Source organism: Anastrepha obliqua, chromosome 5 (assembly GCF_027943255.1).
Source record: "Anastrepha obliqua isolate idAnaObli1 chromosome 5, idAnaObli1_1.0, whole genome shotgun sequence".
NCBI lineage: Eukaryota > Metazoa > Arthropoda > Insecta > Diptera > Tephritidae > Anastrepha > Anastrepha obliqua.
The window spans coordinates 36,819,322-36,839,162 of record NC_072896.1 but is presented as its reverse complement, the minus strand read 5'-3'; the positions used below and the strand labels follow the sequence as shown (position 1 = coordinate 36,839,162).

General features: G+C 36.1%; 1 protein-coding gene across 1 annotated transcript; it reads right to left on the bottom strand.

The window, feature by feature from the left end:
• Positions 1-1,634: 1,634 nt before the first annotated feature.
• Positions 1,635-8,022, bottom strand: LOC129248251 (DNA excision repair protein ERCC-5). The gene is made up of 8 exons (XM_054887728.1): positions 7,854-8,022; positions 7,616-7,791; positions 6,906-7,548; positions 6,391-6,841; positions 3,191-4,127; positions 2,682-3,123; positions 2,374-2,621; positions 1,635-2,307 (listed from the first exon to the last, which is right to left on the bottom strand). The coding sequence occupies exons 1-8, from the start codon at positions 7,939-7,941 to the stop codon at positions 1,690-1,692; spliced, it is 3,603 nt and encodes a 1,200-aa protein (XP_054743703.1). The 5' UTR covers positions 7,942-8,022; the 3' UTR covers positions 1,635-1,689.
• Positions 8,023-19,841: the final 11,819 nt, after the last annotated feature.

Here is a 19,841-nt window from a genome sequence, read left to right as displayed (position 1 = left end):
TATCCCCAAAAAACAGGCATCACGCACTACTCTCATATTTTTGGACTGTTTCGACAAAATAAAATAAATGCACAGGTGATCGGGAAGTGGTTGTAGAAGCTGTGCTAAAGTCTTGAGCAGACAAACATTTCGGCCACAGACCGTAAACCTTTCGACAGGACTCAGCATCATCACACAAAGCACGCGCCAATGAATTAAAAACAAACTTAATTTTGCCGACAAAATTGCTATCGGGTTTCCTAAAATGCAAATCCGCTGGATTTTTCTTTGTGAGGTATTTTAAAGACCAAAGTTGGCTTTAAAGAGCAGATGGCCGATGGCTTCACTGGCTGTTTTAAAGCTATAATTCAGGCCAAAAGTGACTTTTTAAAGGAATTCATTTGCCAACAATTTATGTTTTATTGAATAAAGTTCATTCATAAATGAAGCAAATATGGTATTTTTGAAAAGTGGGAAAGACACATGCGATATTTATTGAATAAATTGTGACAATGGATATTAAAAAAGAAATGAATCCATTAAACTTCATTCTTTGCGCTTTTTGGATCTACAGTACCGCCAAACAACATTAAAATTAAAAAAAAAAAATTAAATTTTATTTTCTAAAGAGTATAGACTTACAACGTCTATAGTAGCTAAGAATATTTGTGTGTGACATTGTACATATGTACATTGCAAATTGTTGCATGTAAGCTTGTTACAATAGCGGTCAATTTCAATATGCATTTCTGGACGATTCCATGGTGAAACGAATTCAGAAGGGGTGCCAAATATCAGACCATTAATCGAACTTCACTGAATTTGAAGGAATCGGCGGATTTGCTGACGTAACAAGTGATGATGGCCAACACCGCTGCAGAACGTTGCACGAACTAGAAACCGCCTCTTGCCGGAATGTGACATCGCTGTCGAAACTTTTACTTCTTTGGGTATTTCATAGTTTATTAGAAAGACGAATTGGTTTAATCATATTGAGGATTAGAGGGGAAACTTGAGCCCAAACTAGTGGTATCCCAATGAGTTTCCAAACTTAAGTAAACCCCTCCACATCTTCTAGGAGAGTAGCAACCACCCGAACCTAGCAGTTTTGCGCATCTTTTATAGTAAACGCAACTCTGCATGACCAGTGAACACTCCCTAAATACATATCTGTATAAAGAATGAGTCAGGAGAAAAGAAAAATGCTCTTCTGTGATTAAATCAGTATATACATGTTTCATTTTAGCAATGTAATAATGTACCAGCACCCACGACTATACAGTTCCGCCAATTATTGTAAATCGTATTGGATGATAGGGGGAAACAACCCAAACTGCCTCAATGAATACAGCTATCACTACCGATAGCGCTGTAACTGCTAATGTTGCCGACACCGCCGCCATTACCGGCACTCTTAATGAATTAGAGGAGTTGGAGGATCGGGCCTCAGCACAGAGACTATATCGCATGGACTTTAGCGACATAGAGCACGTGGTGCCTAAATTCAATGCGGACGACGTGTCCTTTAGTGTACGACATTTCATCCGGGAGGAAGGAGTTATCCGGCGCTGATGAAAGGTTTAGGTGTCTCGTTCACTACCTGAAACTGCTAAAGTATTTTTTATAAAACAACATAAGCAAAAAATCTTTTTTTTTATGAATTATATTAAATCTTGTTAATTTTATATGACCTTGGTTGTGAATTTATAGCTATTCATTCTTTCGCCTCATTTTTGTGGCTTTTGCAGCAGATTTCCTTAACACAGCTGCAGCTTTTGCCTTTTTTTCACACATATTTTTTATGTCTCTTTCTCGTTGTGGGATAACATCTTTGGTTTCAGGGAGTCTCACTGTAAATTTCTTTGCTTGGCGTGCCAACGCAGCTGTACTTGTGCTTGGAGCATCTTCCACACGATTGATATTAAGATAAGTTTGATTAGAATCTGCCTCCAACTGTCGCTGGCTATTGGAAACTTCCTCTTGTTTTTTGTTACGGCGGTTTCGTTTTTTAATCTTGGTAGCAGTGTTTTCAGCTTCTGTTATATCTAATTTGCCAGCCATAGTGTCGATCGCTTTCTGGACACGCTTACTTACCTTTATACCTCGCGACTTTAAAGCACTCTTTACGGAAAAGTAATTGCGTATACTTGCTTGGGTTTGCTTATCGTTGATTCGCTTGAGAACAGGTTTAAGCATTTCATCAGTTTTAATTGTTGTCCAACCGAATATCTTTTTCGTGAAATCATGTATGGAGTCCACATCGGGGTAACCCCAGCTGAATTGAGCTTTACTATTGTCAACTTTTGGGAACAAATATGCTTCCACGACCTATTATATGAAACGTACATTAGTTTTCAATATTTGCATTTTTCTATAAACCCTATTTTAGTTTACCGCGGGGCTAGGAAATCCATCATTTAACTCAATGTTCTTTAATTTTTTTCTTAGCTTAAGGCGAGCCGAGCTACCGGGGGGCTCAGATGAATCTTTGTATGTTTTCAACCAGTCCCGAAAACGGCAAAGCGCTGACAGAACTGTTCCAGGTAAGTGATGATCAGCATAAGATTCTTGTAAGTTTTTTGGTGTCGCTGAGAACGTTGCTAAAATTTCCAAAGCTGTAACAGTACCGATGCCATGTATGCCTAAAGTAAGAATTAAATAAAAATTAATTAGTTATAGAGAAAGCTTGGACAATTTGTTACCTGTTGTGTAGTCACTTCCTACTAGACAGGCTAATTGTATTAACTTTCCGCGGTCGCAGTTAAATGTGTCTCTAATTTTATCAGCCTCGAATTTCAAAACGTGTTTTTTTTGTTCGAAAAAATTCTTAAAGACAGTTCTACCTCCAAATAACCAAATGTCACTATCGTCGGTAATGGTGCCATGCGTTATATTTACTGATTCTAGAAATGCACACTGTGCTTCAGCCTCCATTGGAGCTACAATATAGGGAATACCAAAAAGCCTCAGTAGCTCCTGACATTCGGTATGCATGCTTTGGTTAATCGCAGTGCCCAATCGATCTTGGCGGTTACGTTCGTTTTCTAAATCACTTCGTTCTTTAGCTAAATCTAATGCCAATGTTTGAAGTTGTTCGGTCGTGTTTTGCTCTTTAAGCGCACTAGCCGCATTTTCCAGTAAATCCTAAATATTACGAAGTACATACGTTTCTTATGTTTTTTTACTTCATATCTATTTTACGCATACGTACCTCAGCCTTCAATTGAGCCATATCTTTTTTCGATAACTCCACTACTTTATTAGAAGATGTGGGTGAAGAACTCTCAAATAGTGTTTTAGATACCTTAGATAGCTTGCGCCCTTGGACAGGAGATGCATTGATTTTACCAACGGATCGTTTTTTGTGAGACGACGGTGTTTTCTTAACAAAAAAAGGAGACTTAACGGTAGGAGACTGTTTTTCTTCTTGCACATTTAGATTATTTTCTGGAGTTCGTTTCACTACGTATTTTGTTTCGAAATACTCATTAATGCTTTTGTTCTTCGAAGGCGTTCTAAACTTAGGTGATTTACTTGGTGTTATTTCTTTTTTAAGTTGCTGGTCATCACTATCATATATTTCAATAATTTCATTTTTTGGTGGTAATTTGTCACTCGAGTTGCCAATATCAACGTCGCCTAATCTAATGTTTTTGACGTCGTTAGCTTGTTTTTTTAACTCATCCAATATAAAGGACATTTTTGTGTTATCACTTATAACCTCACCGCTTGGCGCTACTTTGTTTTTATCTTCATTAACGTCTTCGCCATAATTTTTGGTTTCTTTTCCTATGTTACATTCTTCATTATCTAAAATGATAGTTTCAACGTTTTCAGTCCACATTTTGGGGCATTCGTGTTTGGATTCTTTCACATCAATTTTAGCCACTTTCTCTGTTGAAGACTCAAAAATATCCGCAAATAAATCGTCTCCTGCTACTAATTGGTCTTCGGGCCTTATAATAATATCCAAATTACCATCAGACTCAGTTGTTGAAATCGCCTGAACATCATCAACCACTTCTTCTAAGTCCGAGTCGTTTTCTGAAATATCGCTTACTTCGCGGCCAGGAATTTCTTCAACCGGTTGGGTGCATTGCTTTGAATCGTTGGTTTTCATTTCCTCTGGATTTTTTCCCCCACGTTTCCTATATTGTAATTACAAATACTTATTTAGGAACATTTATGCTTAAACATATTCTGCTTGCATTTATTTGAAATTGTATTGTTTGATGAAATTCAACAATTATAGTAAATTAGAAATAATTATGATCATAAAAGTAGCAGTGCAAAGCCTAATCAACTTTTCCTAATTTGATTTTGACATAGATCAAAAATCTTACCCAATACTTGCTTAATCACAGCAGACTGATTTAAATCGAAGAGAATTTTCTGCATTGCTGCGTTGTCCAACCAGAGCAAAAATAGCAACAAATTCCATTCCCATGGCAGCCGGTTTTCCCCGACCAAGGGCTGCCGCCCCAGTAAACTAGCCCTGTATCGTAGTTTTCATAGTTCATAGTTTCATCATAGTTTTTACTTTTATATAAATATATTAAATAAAACCAAAAATATTCAAGTTTTATTTTATGATAATTTCTCACATAGAAGTGAGCTGAAATTAATTGTCTGCATGCTCATACTCCTCGAGATTTAATCGTAAGAAAAGGGGTTAACAAAAGTGGTCGAACATTTTTGCATAACAAGGAACTATACATTTTTTGTCGCACAATTGTGAAAACATTATAAAACTCATTTACATATTTCAAAATAAAAACTTCCGGAGTTTTAGTTTTCTTTCAGAAGTTATAGACATTTTTAAGCGTACAGATTTTAACTGATTCACTTTTATAGCTTTTAATAAAATATTTTTAACTTCTGCCCGAGTTTTTTGCTATCGTCCATCGTGCAATCGAACTATATTGCTGCGTTTACGAACAAACCTTTTGCTTTAGCGAATTTTAGAAATTCGGCACATTTTAACTTCATTTTAACTTTGCATTTCATTGCACGATCACTTTTCATAAGGCATTATATTTATAATAAAAAAAGTAAATGCACCCATATATACATATGTATGTTTGTATGTATGATAATAGTAGAAGTAATGAAACCTCCCTTTTCAGATTTTTGTATTTTTCGACAATCTAGAAAAATGTTTCTATCATTTGAGCTTTCAAATCCACTGTCGGAATCGTTCCCAGAAAAAACAGAATTGTTATCTTGCGCCAACCCAATGACTTATTTAGAGCGAATAATACTTTAGTGCCATCATGTCTAAGTTCGGTATACCAGCGAAGCTCATACGGCTTTGCAGAATGATGTTGAGCAACACAGCCAGCTCCGTCAAGGTAGGAAATAACCTCTCCGAGCCATTCAATACCGTTCGAGGTTTCAGACAAGGCGATCCACTGTCATGCAACCTTTTCAACTTCGTAATGGAAGGGGTGCTCCGAAAAGCAGGTGTTCATCTTAATGACACTATCTTCTACAAATGTGTCCAAGTCCTTGCGTACGCCGATGACATTGACATTATCGGCCGCTGTAAGCGAGATGTCACCGCTGCGTTTTCTGCTATCGAAAAGAAATCATCACGAGTGGGTCTGGCGGTGAACGAGGGTAAAACGAAGTATATGCTGTCTACAACGCGGAACACACGGCGTGTAGGGACGCACGTCATTGCGGACAACTATACCTTCGAAGTTGTGCCAGAATTTATTTATCTTGGCATCGCCGTTAACAGCAACAACGATATCAGCCTGGAGATCAAACGGAGAATCACTCTTACTAATAGGTGTTACTATGGGCTAAGTAAGCAATTGAGTAGTCGAGCCCTCTCTCGCATGACCAAACTGACACTTTACAAGACGCTCATCATACCCGTGTTGCTTTATGGCGCAGAGGCATGGGTAGTGTCTCAAAGCGATGCAGCCGCTCTTGGGGTGTTCGAGAGAAAAATTCTTCGTAAGATCTTTGGTCCTGTGCGCGTTGGCGAAGACTACCCTTCAAGAATGAACCACGAGCTGTATGAGCTCTACGCCGACATTGACGTAGTTCAACGTATCGCCATCCAACGCCTGCGTTGGATAGGGCATGTCGCGCGCATGGATGAAGAAGCTCAGCAAAGAAGAAGGTGTTCGAGGGCGAAGTCCAAGGGAGCCGACGCAGAGGAAGATCATTGCTCTGGTGGAAAGCCCAGGTGGAGGAAACCCTATGCTCGCTTGGTGTACAGAATTGGAGTAAGCGCGCGAAGCAGCGGCGCCTGGAAAGAGCTAGTGAGGTCGGCCGTAACTCGGTAACGGGTTGTTATGGCCACCTAAGTAAGTAAGAAAGATATTTTTCTACAAAAAATGGTTCGTGAAAACGAATATTTTCAATCGTTTTCCGATCCCGATACGGAACTTTACTCACATTTCTTCCAAAGATGCTGCTATTGCCTGGGCTATAAAGAAGTCCTCACTTTCACTGTCATATTCTACTTGCGTTGTGTCCATTATTTCTTCTACTTCTTCTTCGTTCATTCCACCATATTCGATCATATAAGCACGCGCGGGTCCAATGGCGCTATTTTTTAGTTGTTTTCGTTGCTGCCGGTTTAGTTTAATGTTTTCATTTGACTCATACTCGCAGCCTTGATTATAAATATGCGTGTCGCTTTCCATAGAAAGTGTAGTTGTACTTCCTGAATTACTACCGCTTTTTTCTTCGAGTATTTCGGGCTGCAAATTCAACTTTGCTTTTTTCTGTGAACTATCTTCCACAGATACTTTTGCTGGATTTTTATCATCTTTTCCGATGTTTTTCTTCAAATCACGTACTAGAGTAACCCGCAGAGTTTCATCAGAGCATACTATCTCACTCCCTACAATTATTTATTTTACAATTTTAGCATAACTTTTTGTTCAACATTCATCACATATACATACTTCTTTTCGCGTTTTCAGGAACTAGTGTGCCATCTTCAGTAAAGAGGTTTTGTAAATCCGTAAACGTCAATGCACGTTCGCCCATTTCCTTTTCGGTTTCCTCAATACTTTCTTGGACTGCTCTCCGTTTGAGCAATCGTTTCATTTGAAAAGAACTGAAATCATCACTGCATGAGGGCAACTCATGAAGACGACCCCATGACGACTGTTTTCTTGTTTCTTTTATATCCACTAATATTTCGTGACGTACCTCTGGCGGTAAGCTTTTAAACTGTTCACTACGCACATCAATTTCTTGTAAATTTGCATTATATTCACGCCAGGGGTTTGAATCGTCGAAAGAGCTATCTTCTGTGGATGTAGATGTTTCAAATATTGCGCTCGTATTTCTTGTATCTTTGTTTTCGATCTCTATGCCCGCTTCCTCCTCATTTGGGAGCTCCGGTAATTTGAAAATATCATCTTTCACTGCAGCATCATTGATCGCCACACTTTGCCTTTTGCTAGGTGACTTTAATAAAAGTTGAGCGTTTATACCTAGGGCTTGTTGTACTACTTTTTCCTTAGAAAGGGATTGAAGCAATAGAGCCTGTATACGATCAGCTTCATTATTTAATTTACTGCGTTGTTGCTGCCTTCGAGCCTGAAATATTCATAGTCTCATTCTTTTCCGAAATCAATATTGCCCGTATGTAATTTAAAAGACTTACAATGGTATCCCGTTTAAGCTGTGGTACACAGCCATCGAAAACAAAAACAGGTCGCACGCGATAATAAAGTAATTTGCATAAACGGTGGAAAAGGCCAAGCAAATGAGCATGCGGTAGCAAAGAGCCTTTGTTGTCTTGAAATCCTTTAACAGCCTGATACAGCCATATGGAAATATCTGAAAATATTATATGCGGTAATGTTTTTAAACGAATTTCTGATGAATATCAATGCACTCACCAACGGCCAGTATTTTGCCTTCTAACGTTTCTACCGGTACAGGACTACCACACGGTTCAACAAGTTTCCAAAGGCCTGTTACTCCCATATCTTTTAAAATTGTATCTAAGTACGTAAATAGTTATTTGAATACGTAAATAGTACAAAAAATATGATGAAATAAAAAAATTACCCACTTAGAGTAATAATAAAAAAGTAAAGCTGTCAAACAATCTATCGATGGTATAATCAATTGAAATAATTATCGGTAGTTTTGGTACTATCGGTACTATTATTGCATTGAAAGCAAGGCGAATTTATTACAGGTGACAGCAAACACATATAAGTAAAACCCTACATGTATTTGTTGTTGCGTTTGGTCCAAGCATCACGTCAAAATCAGTAATCAAATGTAAACATACGAATGTGAACATACCAATACATACAAACAAAGCATATCATTTTGACGTAAGCCATACCTACGGCGAAAAATTCAGCTGGGTGAATGCTGTCACCTGTAATAAATTCGCCTTGATTGAAAGCGTATTCTCTACCTATCGCTTTTGATACTTGGACGGATAGGTTGGAAGAGAACCAAACCTGACAATATTTTTAGAAGCGTAGTTTTTATTTTAAGTGGGAAATGGCTTAGAAAAATGAAAATTTAAAACAACAAGGGACAAAAAAATTTGCAAAATGTAACTATTGTGGAATAGTGGAAGAATACCGAACTAGTGGTAAAATTTAAAAAACCACATTTCAAGATCCTCCTCCATCGCGTATTCAAGCAATACTGCTTCAAAAATCTTTACAGGTATTAGACTCTAGGTATGAAATACCAAGCAAAAACTAGATATTTACAAGACAAACTCATTTTCTAAAAATACGATTGTATTGAGTCGTACTTAAAATTGAAATAGGCAAATATTGAGTATGCATGACATGACAAAGCTGAGCAGGGCTCAAACATATCGCTTAAACTTAAATATACAAGATGGATCAGCTGTTTATCAATGATATCATAAAAAGGGGTGCTATTACTGAAGGATGATTAAATAAATGTTTTTTAAATATACCAAAAGAGCTTCTTAATATTCTTTATCCTATTGGCGAAGCTGCTTTGGGTTTTTGAAGCGCTACTTCACCTTCAATAATTTCTATTATTTACGGTTTACATAAAAAATTAAAATTAATATCGCAAAAGATCGATGGTCATGATTATCGATAGTTTGACAGCTCTATAAAGAAATATGAAGTTTATTTGCTAAATGAGTAGTGATGAGATACTTTTTCTGTAAAATTTTAGTACTCAATACTTATTATTCGGTATTCTATACATAATCCACACTTTTATGGGAAAACTGTTGCTGACTGGCTGCTATGTGTCTATTATAGCCGTGGTTATGCAAGGATGATAGATTACAAAATTTGGCCATCCACAGCGAAATTGCGAGAGTAAATTCGGCTCGCACGTTATATAGGATTCGGCAGTATAATTGTACCCGTTGATTTTATTTAGCTGCATTAATTTTTTCTTATATCACTAACACAATCTCAGTTTTGTCGTAAACAAAGCGCTGCCACATTCCCTGTTACGTCAGTCTAATGTTGCCCTAACATTCTGAATTCTTTAAACCATTATGATTGTGCTGAAATTTTGTGTGGCGAACTCTGTTCAATTGTTGTTGCACTGAACAGAAGGAGAGAGAGCTCGCCCACTCCCACAGCGAACGAAATTTGAGCAACCAAACAGACGTAAAACATAGTGTTGCCAGACACAAAGATTATTGAAGATCATACTATAAACCAAAAGACAGTAAAATACTTTCATAAATATTAATTTTTTCATAAAACTTCTGTGGACTTCTGTCCAAAGTATGACATGTTTAGCATATTCGTTGACCGTGTGTATATTTATGTGGTATACATTTTTAATGTTTGTTTGACTGGCTTATATTATATATTATATATGGGGTGGTAATGGTAATGGTAATCCAAATGTCAACCTCGTAGGTACACCCCGTCGATATTGACCAAGAATGATACAAACAAGATTGCGCCCATCAGAGAGTGCGTGACGTCACATGTTAAAAAAGGTATTTCTGAGAAGATTTTAGTGTTAATGAAAATTTGTTGGTTCTTATAAAATTTGATATTTTGAAAGCGTAGATTTAAGTTTTTGCTCCTTTTAAGGTTATGTTAGAATATTAAATCTTCTTCTCCTAACTCTTCTTAACATTGAAAAACTTTTCACACATTTCAAAAAGCGTTTGAATTTACTGAATGCGAATTAAAACCACATAGTTTCTTCCGGTCCTTAATCCTTAGTGGGACTAAGCCATCAAGAGTAGTATTCATAGTAAAAATAAGCCAAAAAATACCAGAAAATACTGAAAAAACCATAATGACATTTTTACAAAATGAGTACCTTATCTTGTCACATAACCTTAAATATAGCAAAAAAGTCGTTCTCTTAACACAAGAATTTTTCTTATAAAAAAACTCATACAATAAATTGTACATAACTATAACACATTTATTTAACCCTTAACCACCTAGCGTCGGTCACGGTGACTCTGAGCGATCTATTTTTTCAAATATTTCCGTTACTATGCGGGCCCCACGCCTGTGACTCTGTGTACCTTTTCTCCTCCCTCTTCAGTTTGCGCTCTGCGCTCGGCCAAGCAACACGTGCGCGCAGTGAAAAGAATCAGGTAAATATATATCGTATGCGGTACTGGTGACCGACGTTAGGTTGTTACGTTTCTTTTAGTGTTAACATTTTCTTATCGTTTTTTAGGTTCAGCATGTCTCAACGTGATCGAAATATCTGTAGATGGTTAGAAGAGAGTGACTCAGATGCTGAGGATCAAAGGGACGAGTGCCAATTGCCAAATGAAGACTGCAGTGACGTAGAAGATGTACCTTTAGACCACATGATTGAAAGTGAGTGTCAGTCAGACTCTGAAATTGATGTTGACGAGTTATGTGAAAATAATGATGATGGTGATGTGCCAGTTGATGATCAATCTTCAGATGACGATGTTCCATTGGCAAGATACCGGAACTATTTCGGAAAAAATCGGTTCCGTTGGTCGAGCCAACCTCCAGTTTCGCGATCGAGGACTTTGCAACACAACATCATTCATCAACCTCCAGGATTGAAAAGGAACTTCAGAGATGTTTTGAACAGAAATACAAAACCATCCGATATTTGGCAGTTATTTTTCATTGATGATATGTTAGAAGAAATTGTTAAGTATACAAACGAAAAAATTATCAAGATAAGACCAAACTATCAAAATCAGACATGTGTTCATGACCTCGACGTAATGGAGCTAAAAGCTTTGATCGGTATGTTGTACTATACTGCAATTTTCAAAGAAAACCACACACATTACACATGTTGGTACAGCACAGATGGCACAGGAAGAGAGATTTATCGTTGTATAATGAGCAAGAACAGGTTTGAAATACTGCTGAATTGCCTTCGATTTGATGATGCGAGCACCAGAGATGAACGCCGTAGCACTGACAAAGCTGCACCTATATCTCAGCTGTTTGGTAAGCTGATACAAAACTGCAAAGAAGTTTGTTCAATTGGCAGTTACGCTTGTATTGACGAGATGTTGGTGGCTTTCCGTGGGAGATGCGACTTCAAAATGTACATGCCGAAAAAACCCAACAAATATGGATTCAAAATTATGTGCATGACTGACGCCAGAAATGGATATCTTGTTGATGGCTACATATACTTGGCAAAAGACTCAGATAGCCAAGGCTTGCCCGATGAATACCAACGACTGAACAAACCCACGCAATCAGTTTTGCGACTGATTGCATCGATTGAAGGAACCCACAGAAATGTTACGACTGATAACTGGTTTACTTCAGTAGAGCTAATGAAAATCCTGAAGCAAAAACAGCTGACACTTGTAGGGACCCTTAAAAAAAATAAAAGGGAAGTACCTCCCCAATTTCTACCTAGCCGTCACCGAGACGTTGGCTCTTCGATTTTTGGATTTACGTCAGATGCAACATTGGTGTCTTATGTACCAAAGCAAAACAAATCCGTGCTTGTTCTCTCCAGCATGCATCACATGCCAACCATTGATCCACAAAAACAAAAGCCAGAAATGATCACTTTCTATAATAGCACCAAAGGAGGCGTCGATACATTAGATCAGAAATGTGCCATTTATTCAACTTCTCGACGCACACAGCGCTGGCCAATGGCAGTGTTCTACAGAATGCTGGATGTATCTGCGGCAAATTCATACATCATCAGCAACATGAACCAAGCTCAGAGAAAGGTGCCCAGACTGAATTTCATGAAACAACTGGCTAAAGAACTTATCGAACCTCATTTGAGACGTCGAGTGAACCAGTTTGGATTGCAGAGGGATCTTCAGAATGCTATTCGCCGGGTTCTCAAAATAGATGAAGAACCAAGATCATTTTCGGCAGGCAGCTCTGATAAATTAGAAACACGCAAAACTTGCTCAACGTGTGACCCAAAAAAAAACGTAAAACATTCCATTTGTGTTTTCAGTGCAAAAATCCAATTTGCGTTGAATGTTCTCAAAAAATGTGTATAAGCTGCCGCGACAAATTGTAAATGTTAGGGGGCTGTAATTTTGTAATGATTGTGATTTGATTGTGCCAATGATAGTTTTATATAAGAGGTTATATACTTAAGTTACTAAAATAATTAAAAAAATATTGATCTCATTGATTGTTATTGCTTAGCTCTCAGTTTAATAAAGAACCTATAATTTGTTGAAATATTTGTAAGTGAACTTTGATTAATAATAATAAAAAGAAAAAAATGTTAATTTTAAGAATTTATTAAAACAATTTGAAATAAAAACAACTAAAGAACTTAATGTGGTTTAATTTTTTGCCAATTTATGACTTTTTAACCTTGTTAATAGTACTTAAACCCAAGCGGTCACCATGACCGACGTTAGGTGGATGTGTTACTGGAATACACGTTAGGTGGCTAAGGGTTAAAAAAACGCACGTTTTAAAGACAATTTGTCACGCATACAAAGTTCTTTGAGTAACTCAATAAAAATTTGGTGTTTTATTTTCTTTAAATGGGCATTTGAGTGCGTTTTTATATCCAAAGCTAGGCAACACTGCAGTAGCGAGAGAGAGATTTGACTGCTGAAAGCAGAAGAGCACCAACAACGACTGCAATCGCAGGCAATGATGTTAATGATGATGTTAAAAAAAGTAAAGTTAAATAAAACTGAGTGAACTAATTAAACAAAATTTATATTTTACAAAATCGTAAACATTATATTTTAATTAGAACAGGCTAGAAAAATGTCATGAAGAAAGAACTAAAACTCCGGGACTAAATAACCAAAAAAAAGCTAAATCAATTTACGAAAATGGTCATCTGGCCATACTGGTGCTAATACGATGTCACTCATTGTCGAATTCGCTGAGAGCAAAGTAACGGTACCACAATAGGCGCCATCTCATAATTCTTTCCATCATGGATAATGACGACCGAGCATGTGCGGGATATCGGATAGGGATAACCATATCAGACACCAAATCTCGAAAGGGATATTGGTAACCCATTGGTCTGAAACAAATCAGACCAGCTGATGGCAGTAAGAGAAATCTGTCTAGCTGACGTAAGGCCGACAACCTACTCAGCGAAATAATCATGTCATGAAAGCTAAACAAAAGCCTCGGAATGAACCCAAAAATGTTGACGACTTTGCGAATGGAAAACGGAAAAGAGATTGGAAATTGCGGTCTTGGAATATTAGAAGCATGTTACAATCTGGTAAAATGAAGAAAATGGTTAGGGCGCTCCTGCAATGTGAAACGGATGTGGTGGCTCTACAAGAAATACGGTTTAAAGATTTTGGTGAAAGAAGAACGAGAGAATATGTGCTATTGTACAGCGGCAAAGAAAATAAAGCTGGAAGAAGCAGCGTTGGTTTTTTGATGAATATGCGAATGAAAAAAAAAAATTTCTGGGACTTCAACCAAGTAATTATAAGTTATGGAAATTAAGAATAAAAGGAGTATTCAGCAACGTAACGCTTGTATTAGCGTACGCACCGACAGAGGACGCAAACGAAGATGACAAAGACATTTATTATTCTGCTTTGGACTTTAACGCTATAATAGATGCAGAAAGTTTTACGTCAAGCGTACCTGGCAATTTCGAAAGCGTAACCTTTACCTTCATCGCGAGCACAGTGTTTCCTCATAAGGGCATATATAAAGAAACATTGCGAATACCAGGAACAAACAACGCAAACCGAATTGATCACGCCCATCAACACCAGAAGAAGAAGTAATATAACTGACATGCGAGGCCTCATAGTAGCAAACTACGACAGCGACCACTTCTTGGTAAAAGCTAACTTTCGTCAAAAACTCTCAAACGTGGCTAAAGCCAGAGGAAGAAATGGAATACTGATAATCTAAAGGACATCAATATTAAATTAGCGTTCCAAACGGAAACCGAAAAAATAATAAACAACATCTGCTGCATCAATAACAATTGGGAAAACAGTGAAAAAGAAAAACTCAGATTGGTTCGGTAAAGAAAGCGAAAAACTCATAAAAATGAAAAATGAAGCTAGAAAGAGTTGGATGAATAAGAAAACCCGTAGAGCAGAAGAAATATATATTGAAAAAAGAAAAATTGCAACAAAAATCTGTCAGAAGAAAAAAAGGGAAGCCTTAAAGAAAAACCTACAGACTATTTTTGAGGATTTTGGAACAAAAAAACTATTATAGCAAATTGTAGGCAGTCGATGTCTGGGAATAATAGAAGAAAATCAAGAACCCCGGCATTAACTGAGATAGTAAAAGCAGTTAACCAAATGAAAAACTTTAAATATCCTGCAGAAGACGAGATTACGTGCAAGCTCTTGAAAAATTGAAGCGTGGTATTTATGGAAAAATTACATCATGTGAATGGATCACGGCACTTATAATACCAATCCTTAAAAAAGGTAACAAAACAAATTGTTAAAACTATCGCGGAATATCGCTTCTCAGTATAACATAAATTACTAGCAAAAATTACAGAAAAAATCGACAAAAGGCGTGCCATATTAGTTGTTATGCCGAAAAAGTTTTACCAAAATACATGATAATGATAACACTGCGCAATACCGAATCGAGAGTTTCGGTACAAGACAGATTATCTGAGGCCTTTAAAATACGACTGGAGTTAAGCAAGGCGACAACCGTTCCTCAACCGTTTTTAATCTTTTACTGTGCTTCGCAATACGTCTATTGATGCAAAATAACTGGGCATATACTTAACAGATCTACACAAATATACGCGTAGCGGATGACATTGCGATAATCAGCAAAAGTGTTAATGCATTAGCAAATACTTTCTGTGACATTGGAAAGGCAACCGGTAAAATTGGATTGAAAATTAACGAGGAAAAAACTAAATATATGTTGATGTTCAGAAAAAACGATCTGGTACCTGGTACAATCAAAATCGGGGCAAATGAGTTTGAAGCAATGAGGTCTGGGGCTTAAACTAAGCCTCGAGTGGCGTTTAAGATAGAACCATGAACTGGACCAACTTATAAGAGGAGGAAATGTTCAGTATAGTACGTGGCATCCCATTATGTGTATTATATTTTTATACATATTACCGAATTGCGCCAAAATTGCTGCTTATTAACTGGTTATGTGCGCATATACATACGTACATAAACGTGTATACATGCATGCCGACTATACTTAAAAGCACACGAGTATAAACGATGTGGAGTAGATAAAGAACTGTACATGTACTACATACATTTACGAAAACACAAAAATACCTACACATATAGGTATGTACATATATGCATAAATATTTCAATAAAATTTTTGATCTTTTTCGTTTAACAAATTGTGGTCCTGAAAAGGACCGTTTTTTGTAAGTTTTCTGATTGATTTAAGCACGTTCACCACGAATACGTCTAGCCAATTGAATATCTTTTGGCATAATTGTAACACGCTTAGCATGGATGGCACACAAATTGGTATCTTCAAAAAGACCAACCAAGTATGCTTCACTTGCTTCTTGCAGAGCCATAACAGCAGAACTTTGGAAACGTAGATCTGTTTTGAAATCTTGCGCTATTTCACGAACCAAGCGCTGGAATGGCAATTTGCGTATCAATAATTCGGTACTCTTTTGATAGCGACGAATTTCACGCAACGCCACTGTACCTGGACGATAACGATGTGGCTTTTTAACTCCACCAGTTGCTGGTGCACTTTTGCGTGCAGCTTTTGTCGCCAATTGTTTACGTGGTGCCTTTCCACCAGTCGATTTTCGGGCTGTTTGCTTTGTACGAGCCATTTTTCACTACTCACTTTATTATTTTCCCCACACTTGAACACTATACACTGTACACTGTACCTATAACAAATTGTATGGCGTTCACATCTTAAGTAGCAATTTCAACTAATACGTTTCACAAGTCCATGTATTAGGAGGTATGTATTGAAGCGAGATAGATGTATGGCGTACCTTTTGTCTTGTGTATTGCAGTTGTGAGATTTTGGTATAAATAGATGTGCTCTCGCTTCTGTTATTTCATTGGTGGTGAAGTGTTACAGTGTTAAAGTGTTAAATTCTTACTTGTGCAAATACAGGGTGGCTGATGAAAGCCGCTACCAAAAAAAAATTGAATAACTTATTTTCTTTTTAAGTTATCTGTTCCATTGATTGATCTTTAAAATTTATTAAAATGGATAACTGCGACACACAAACAAGAATTTGAACTATACTGAACATGTCAAAAGGAAAACAGTTACAGCTATGGATGTTGTGTAATAATTTCTTGCGTACATATTTAAAAAACATAAAAAACGGTCCTTTTCAGGACCACAATATTCTTTTAACAAAGATTCAAAATTTTGTTCAATTATATTAAAATTTTAAACAAACGCACAATTCTGTTGTGATTCTATATTTCATGAGCACGAGTACATACTCATTATACAATTAACACGTTCGCGGACGTGAATGCTATAGCATTTATTTTTATAGTGATGCAAAATGACGTGATGCTACAGCATTCAAATTTTAAAGCCAAGTTTTGTTCATTTAATTTCATGTAACTTTAAGTTTTTGTAATTAATATACATTTTAAAGTAATGACCACTTGATTCATTAAGTACTTTCATATAACAGTTAAAATACGATGTTCTGACTACACTTATAATATAATATATGTATAATCAGATTTAGGACATTACAACTAGTTTCAAAAATAATTACCTGTCTATTTTTGCAGCTTCCAGAAATTTTTAGTGTCCGCGAATGTGTTAAATAGATTATGACTCTATTTTAACACCCAGGCCTCTAACCTGATATATTTAATTTTTAAATAATTTTTTTTCGCTACATACATAAATACAACTTTTTAAAAATATATTTGTAGTTAAAATTATATTTTTATATTTATATTTATTTCTTTAACGTTGGAATACAATCATACTCTTACTACCTTTGCCTTTTGCCTTCGTCAAGCATACAAGTAGTATACTTGTATGTAAACACGTATGTACATATGGGAATTTTGTATCTTGCTTTGACATATATTGCAAATTTTTAAAGAAAAAGTTACATTTTTTTATTAATAACAATAATATTTAATTAATTAAATAAAAAATTTTGTATGCACACATATGTATATATATAATATATATATATATTGATTGATCAGTGAATATTTACATTAATATCAAAAAATTAAGTAATATATTAAAATAAAATTTACATAATTCACATTAGTGAAATTTAATTATTTCATTACCATCATTAATTTCAACCAAAATTAAAGTTTTCAATATTCATCAAAATACTGGATTATTTCATGCATCCAACTAACGCCACTGAGAATTGCTCTGGTGATACCATTGAGATATTTAATTTTATTTTTTCAAACATATTATTTTAAGTAATATATAAAATAAGCTGCCGCCGTAGCCGAATGGGTTGGTGCGTGATTACCATTCGGAATTCACAGAGAGGTCGTTGGTTCGAATCTCGGTGAAAGCAAAATTAATAAAAACATTTTTCTAATAGCGGTCGCCCCTCGGCAGGCAATGGCAAACCTCCGAGTGTATTTCTGCCATGAAAAAGCTCCTCATAAAAATATCTGCCGTTCGGAATCGGCTTGAAACTGTAGGTCCCTCCATTTGTGGAACAACATCAAGACGCACACCACAAATAGGAGGAGGAGCTCGGCTAAACACCTAACAGAAGTGTACGCGCCAATTATTTATTTTATTTTTTTTTTATAAAATAAGCTGTTTAGATGATTGATAATTTGATATATTTTATATTTTCAATAGTTATAATTGATTTATATTAAGGAGTTTTAAGAAAATCTACTAAAACTAGCGAAAATTTAATATTTTGAGTACAAAGTTTCGACTAAAACACTCGTTACAAGAAAAATATTGATTTTATTCCAATTTAAGTATATTGATATGAAAGTGACTCATGCATACTATCGTTTTACATATAAATTTGTTGAATTAGTAAATTCAATGAATTTTAGTGAATTAAATAAATCTTAAAGTTTGTCATATAGAAGCACTAAATAGCACTGGAACGTGAAAATTTGATTATCATCTTTTCGCTCTGCTTCTCAAATTTTGAAGGGAGTTAAACTACATATTGGATTCCAGAAATTCTCTTAATTTACCAGTGCTCTATTAGTGTAGTGCATACAGTGCATAAAGTGAGTGAAGTGTATAAAGTGTATAATACATACGTGGAATTTGAATTGAGGTTTTAATCTACAATATATAAATAAAGATGTCTGATTCAGTTGCTGTTGTGAATGTAAGCTCCCCAGTAGCTACTGCTGCTACTATTGCTGAAAAGAAAGTTGTTGCCAAAAAGGTTAAGGCAGCTAAACCCAAAAAGCCGTCGGTTGCCCCTACCCATCCACCAACACAACAAATGGTCGACGCATCAATTAAGAGTTTAAAGGAACGTGGCGGTTCATCACTCTTGGCGATTAAGAAATATATTAGTGCGACATACAAATGTGATGCCCAAAAATTGGCACCATTCATTAAACGTTATTTGAAATCGGCTGTTACAAGTGGAAAACTAATTCAAACCAAAGGAAAAGGTGCGTCCGGTTCATTCAAACTATCAGTTGCAGCCAGTAAATCAAGCGAGGGAAAATCGAAATCAAAAGCCGTAAAATCAGCAGAGAAGGTTAAGGCTAAAAAGAAGGCAGCAGATAGTGGTGCATCAAAGAAAAAATCATTGAGTAAAGTCAAAAAGGCGGCAAGTGGTGAGAAAAAGGTAAAAAAATCTGTTGCCAGTAAGAAAACAGCTGAAAAGAAGAAAACTGAAAAGGCTAAGGCGAAAGATGCAAAAAAGGGTGGTGCATTAAAAGTGAAACCAACTAAAGCCAAATCTGCAACTGCTAAGCCAAAAGCAGCTAAAGCAAAAGCAACTGCTGCTAAATCCAAGAAGTCTGCATCGAATAAAAAGCCAGCCGCAAAAAAACCTACAGCAGCAGGTAAAAAGTAAATAATTTACGGTGTTTGTAAGTGAGTTATAAACGGAACCTTCATGGTAAATTAATAATAAGCCCTTTTCAGGGCTACAAAATCTCTTAACAAAAAGATCAAAAGTGAATTTATTCCTTACAGTGTGTAGAAAACATTAAAAAAATAAAAACCAAGTAGTTCAACAAAATCATATTTAATAGACTAATGAAACCATATGAATATATTCTTCAATATTAAGGAATTTTTAAATTAATTTCAATGTGCATACATTTGTACATATGTAGATATTAATCAACAGTTTTTTATCCTCTTTGTTAATTTATATTTTATGGCCCTGAAAAGGGCCTTGTTTTGTTAATAATTTATATACCATTAGTTCAGTTGGAAAAATTATTTGGAACTGGTATATTTGGTAACAGCTTTGGTACCTTCACTGACGGCATGTTTGGCCAATTCACCGGGCAAAAGTAA

Bases quoted from the DNA above. Each gene is read 5' to 3' on its own strand.
- LOC129248251 (XM_054887728.1), bottom strand. From the start codon at position 7,941: ATGGGAGTAACAGGCCTTTGGAAACTTGTTGAACCGTGTGGTAGTCCT. The intron at 7,792-7,853 runs GTGAGTGCATTG...TAATATTTTCAG, and splicing joins AGGCAAAATACTGGCCGTTG to ATATTTCCATATGGCTGTAT. The intron at 4,128-6,390 runs GTGAGTAAAGTT...ATTACAATATAG, and splicing joins GCAGCATCTTTGGAAGAAAT to GAAACGTGGGGGAAAAAATC.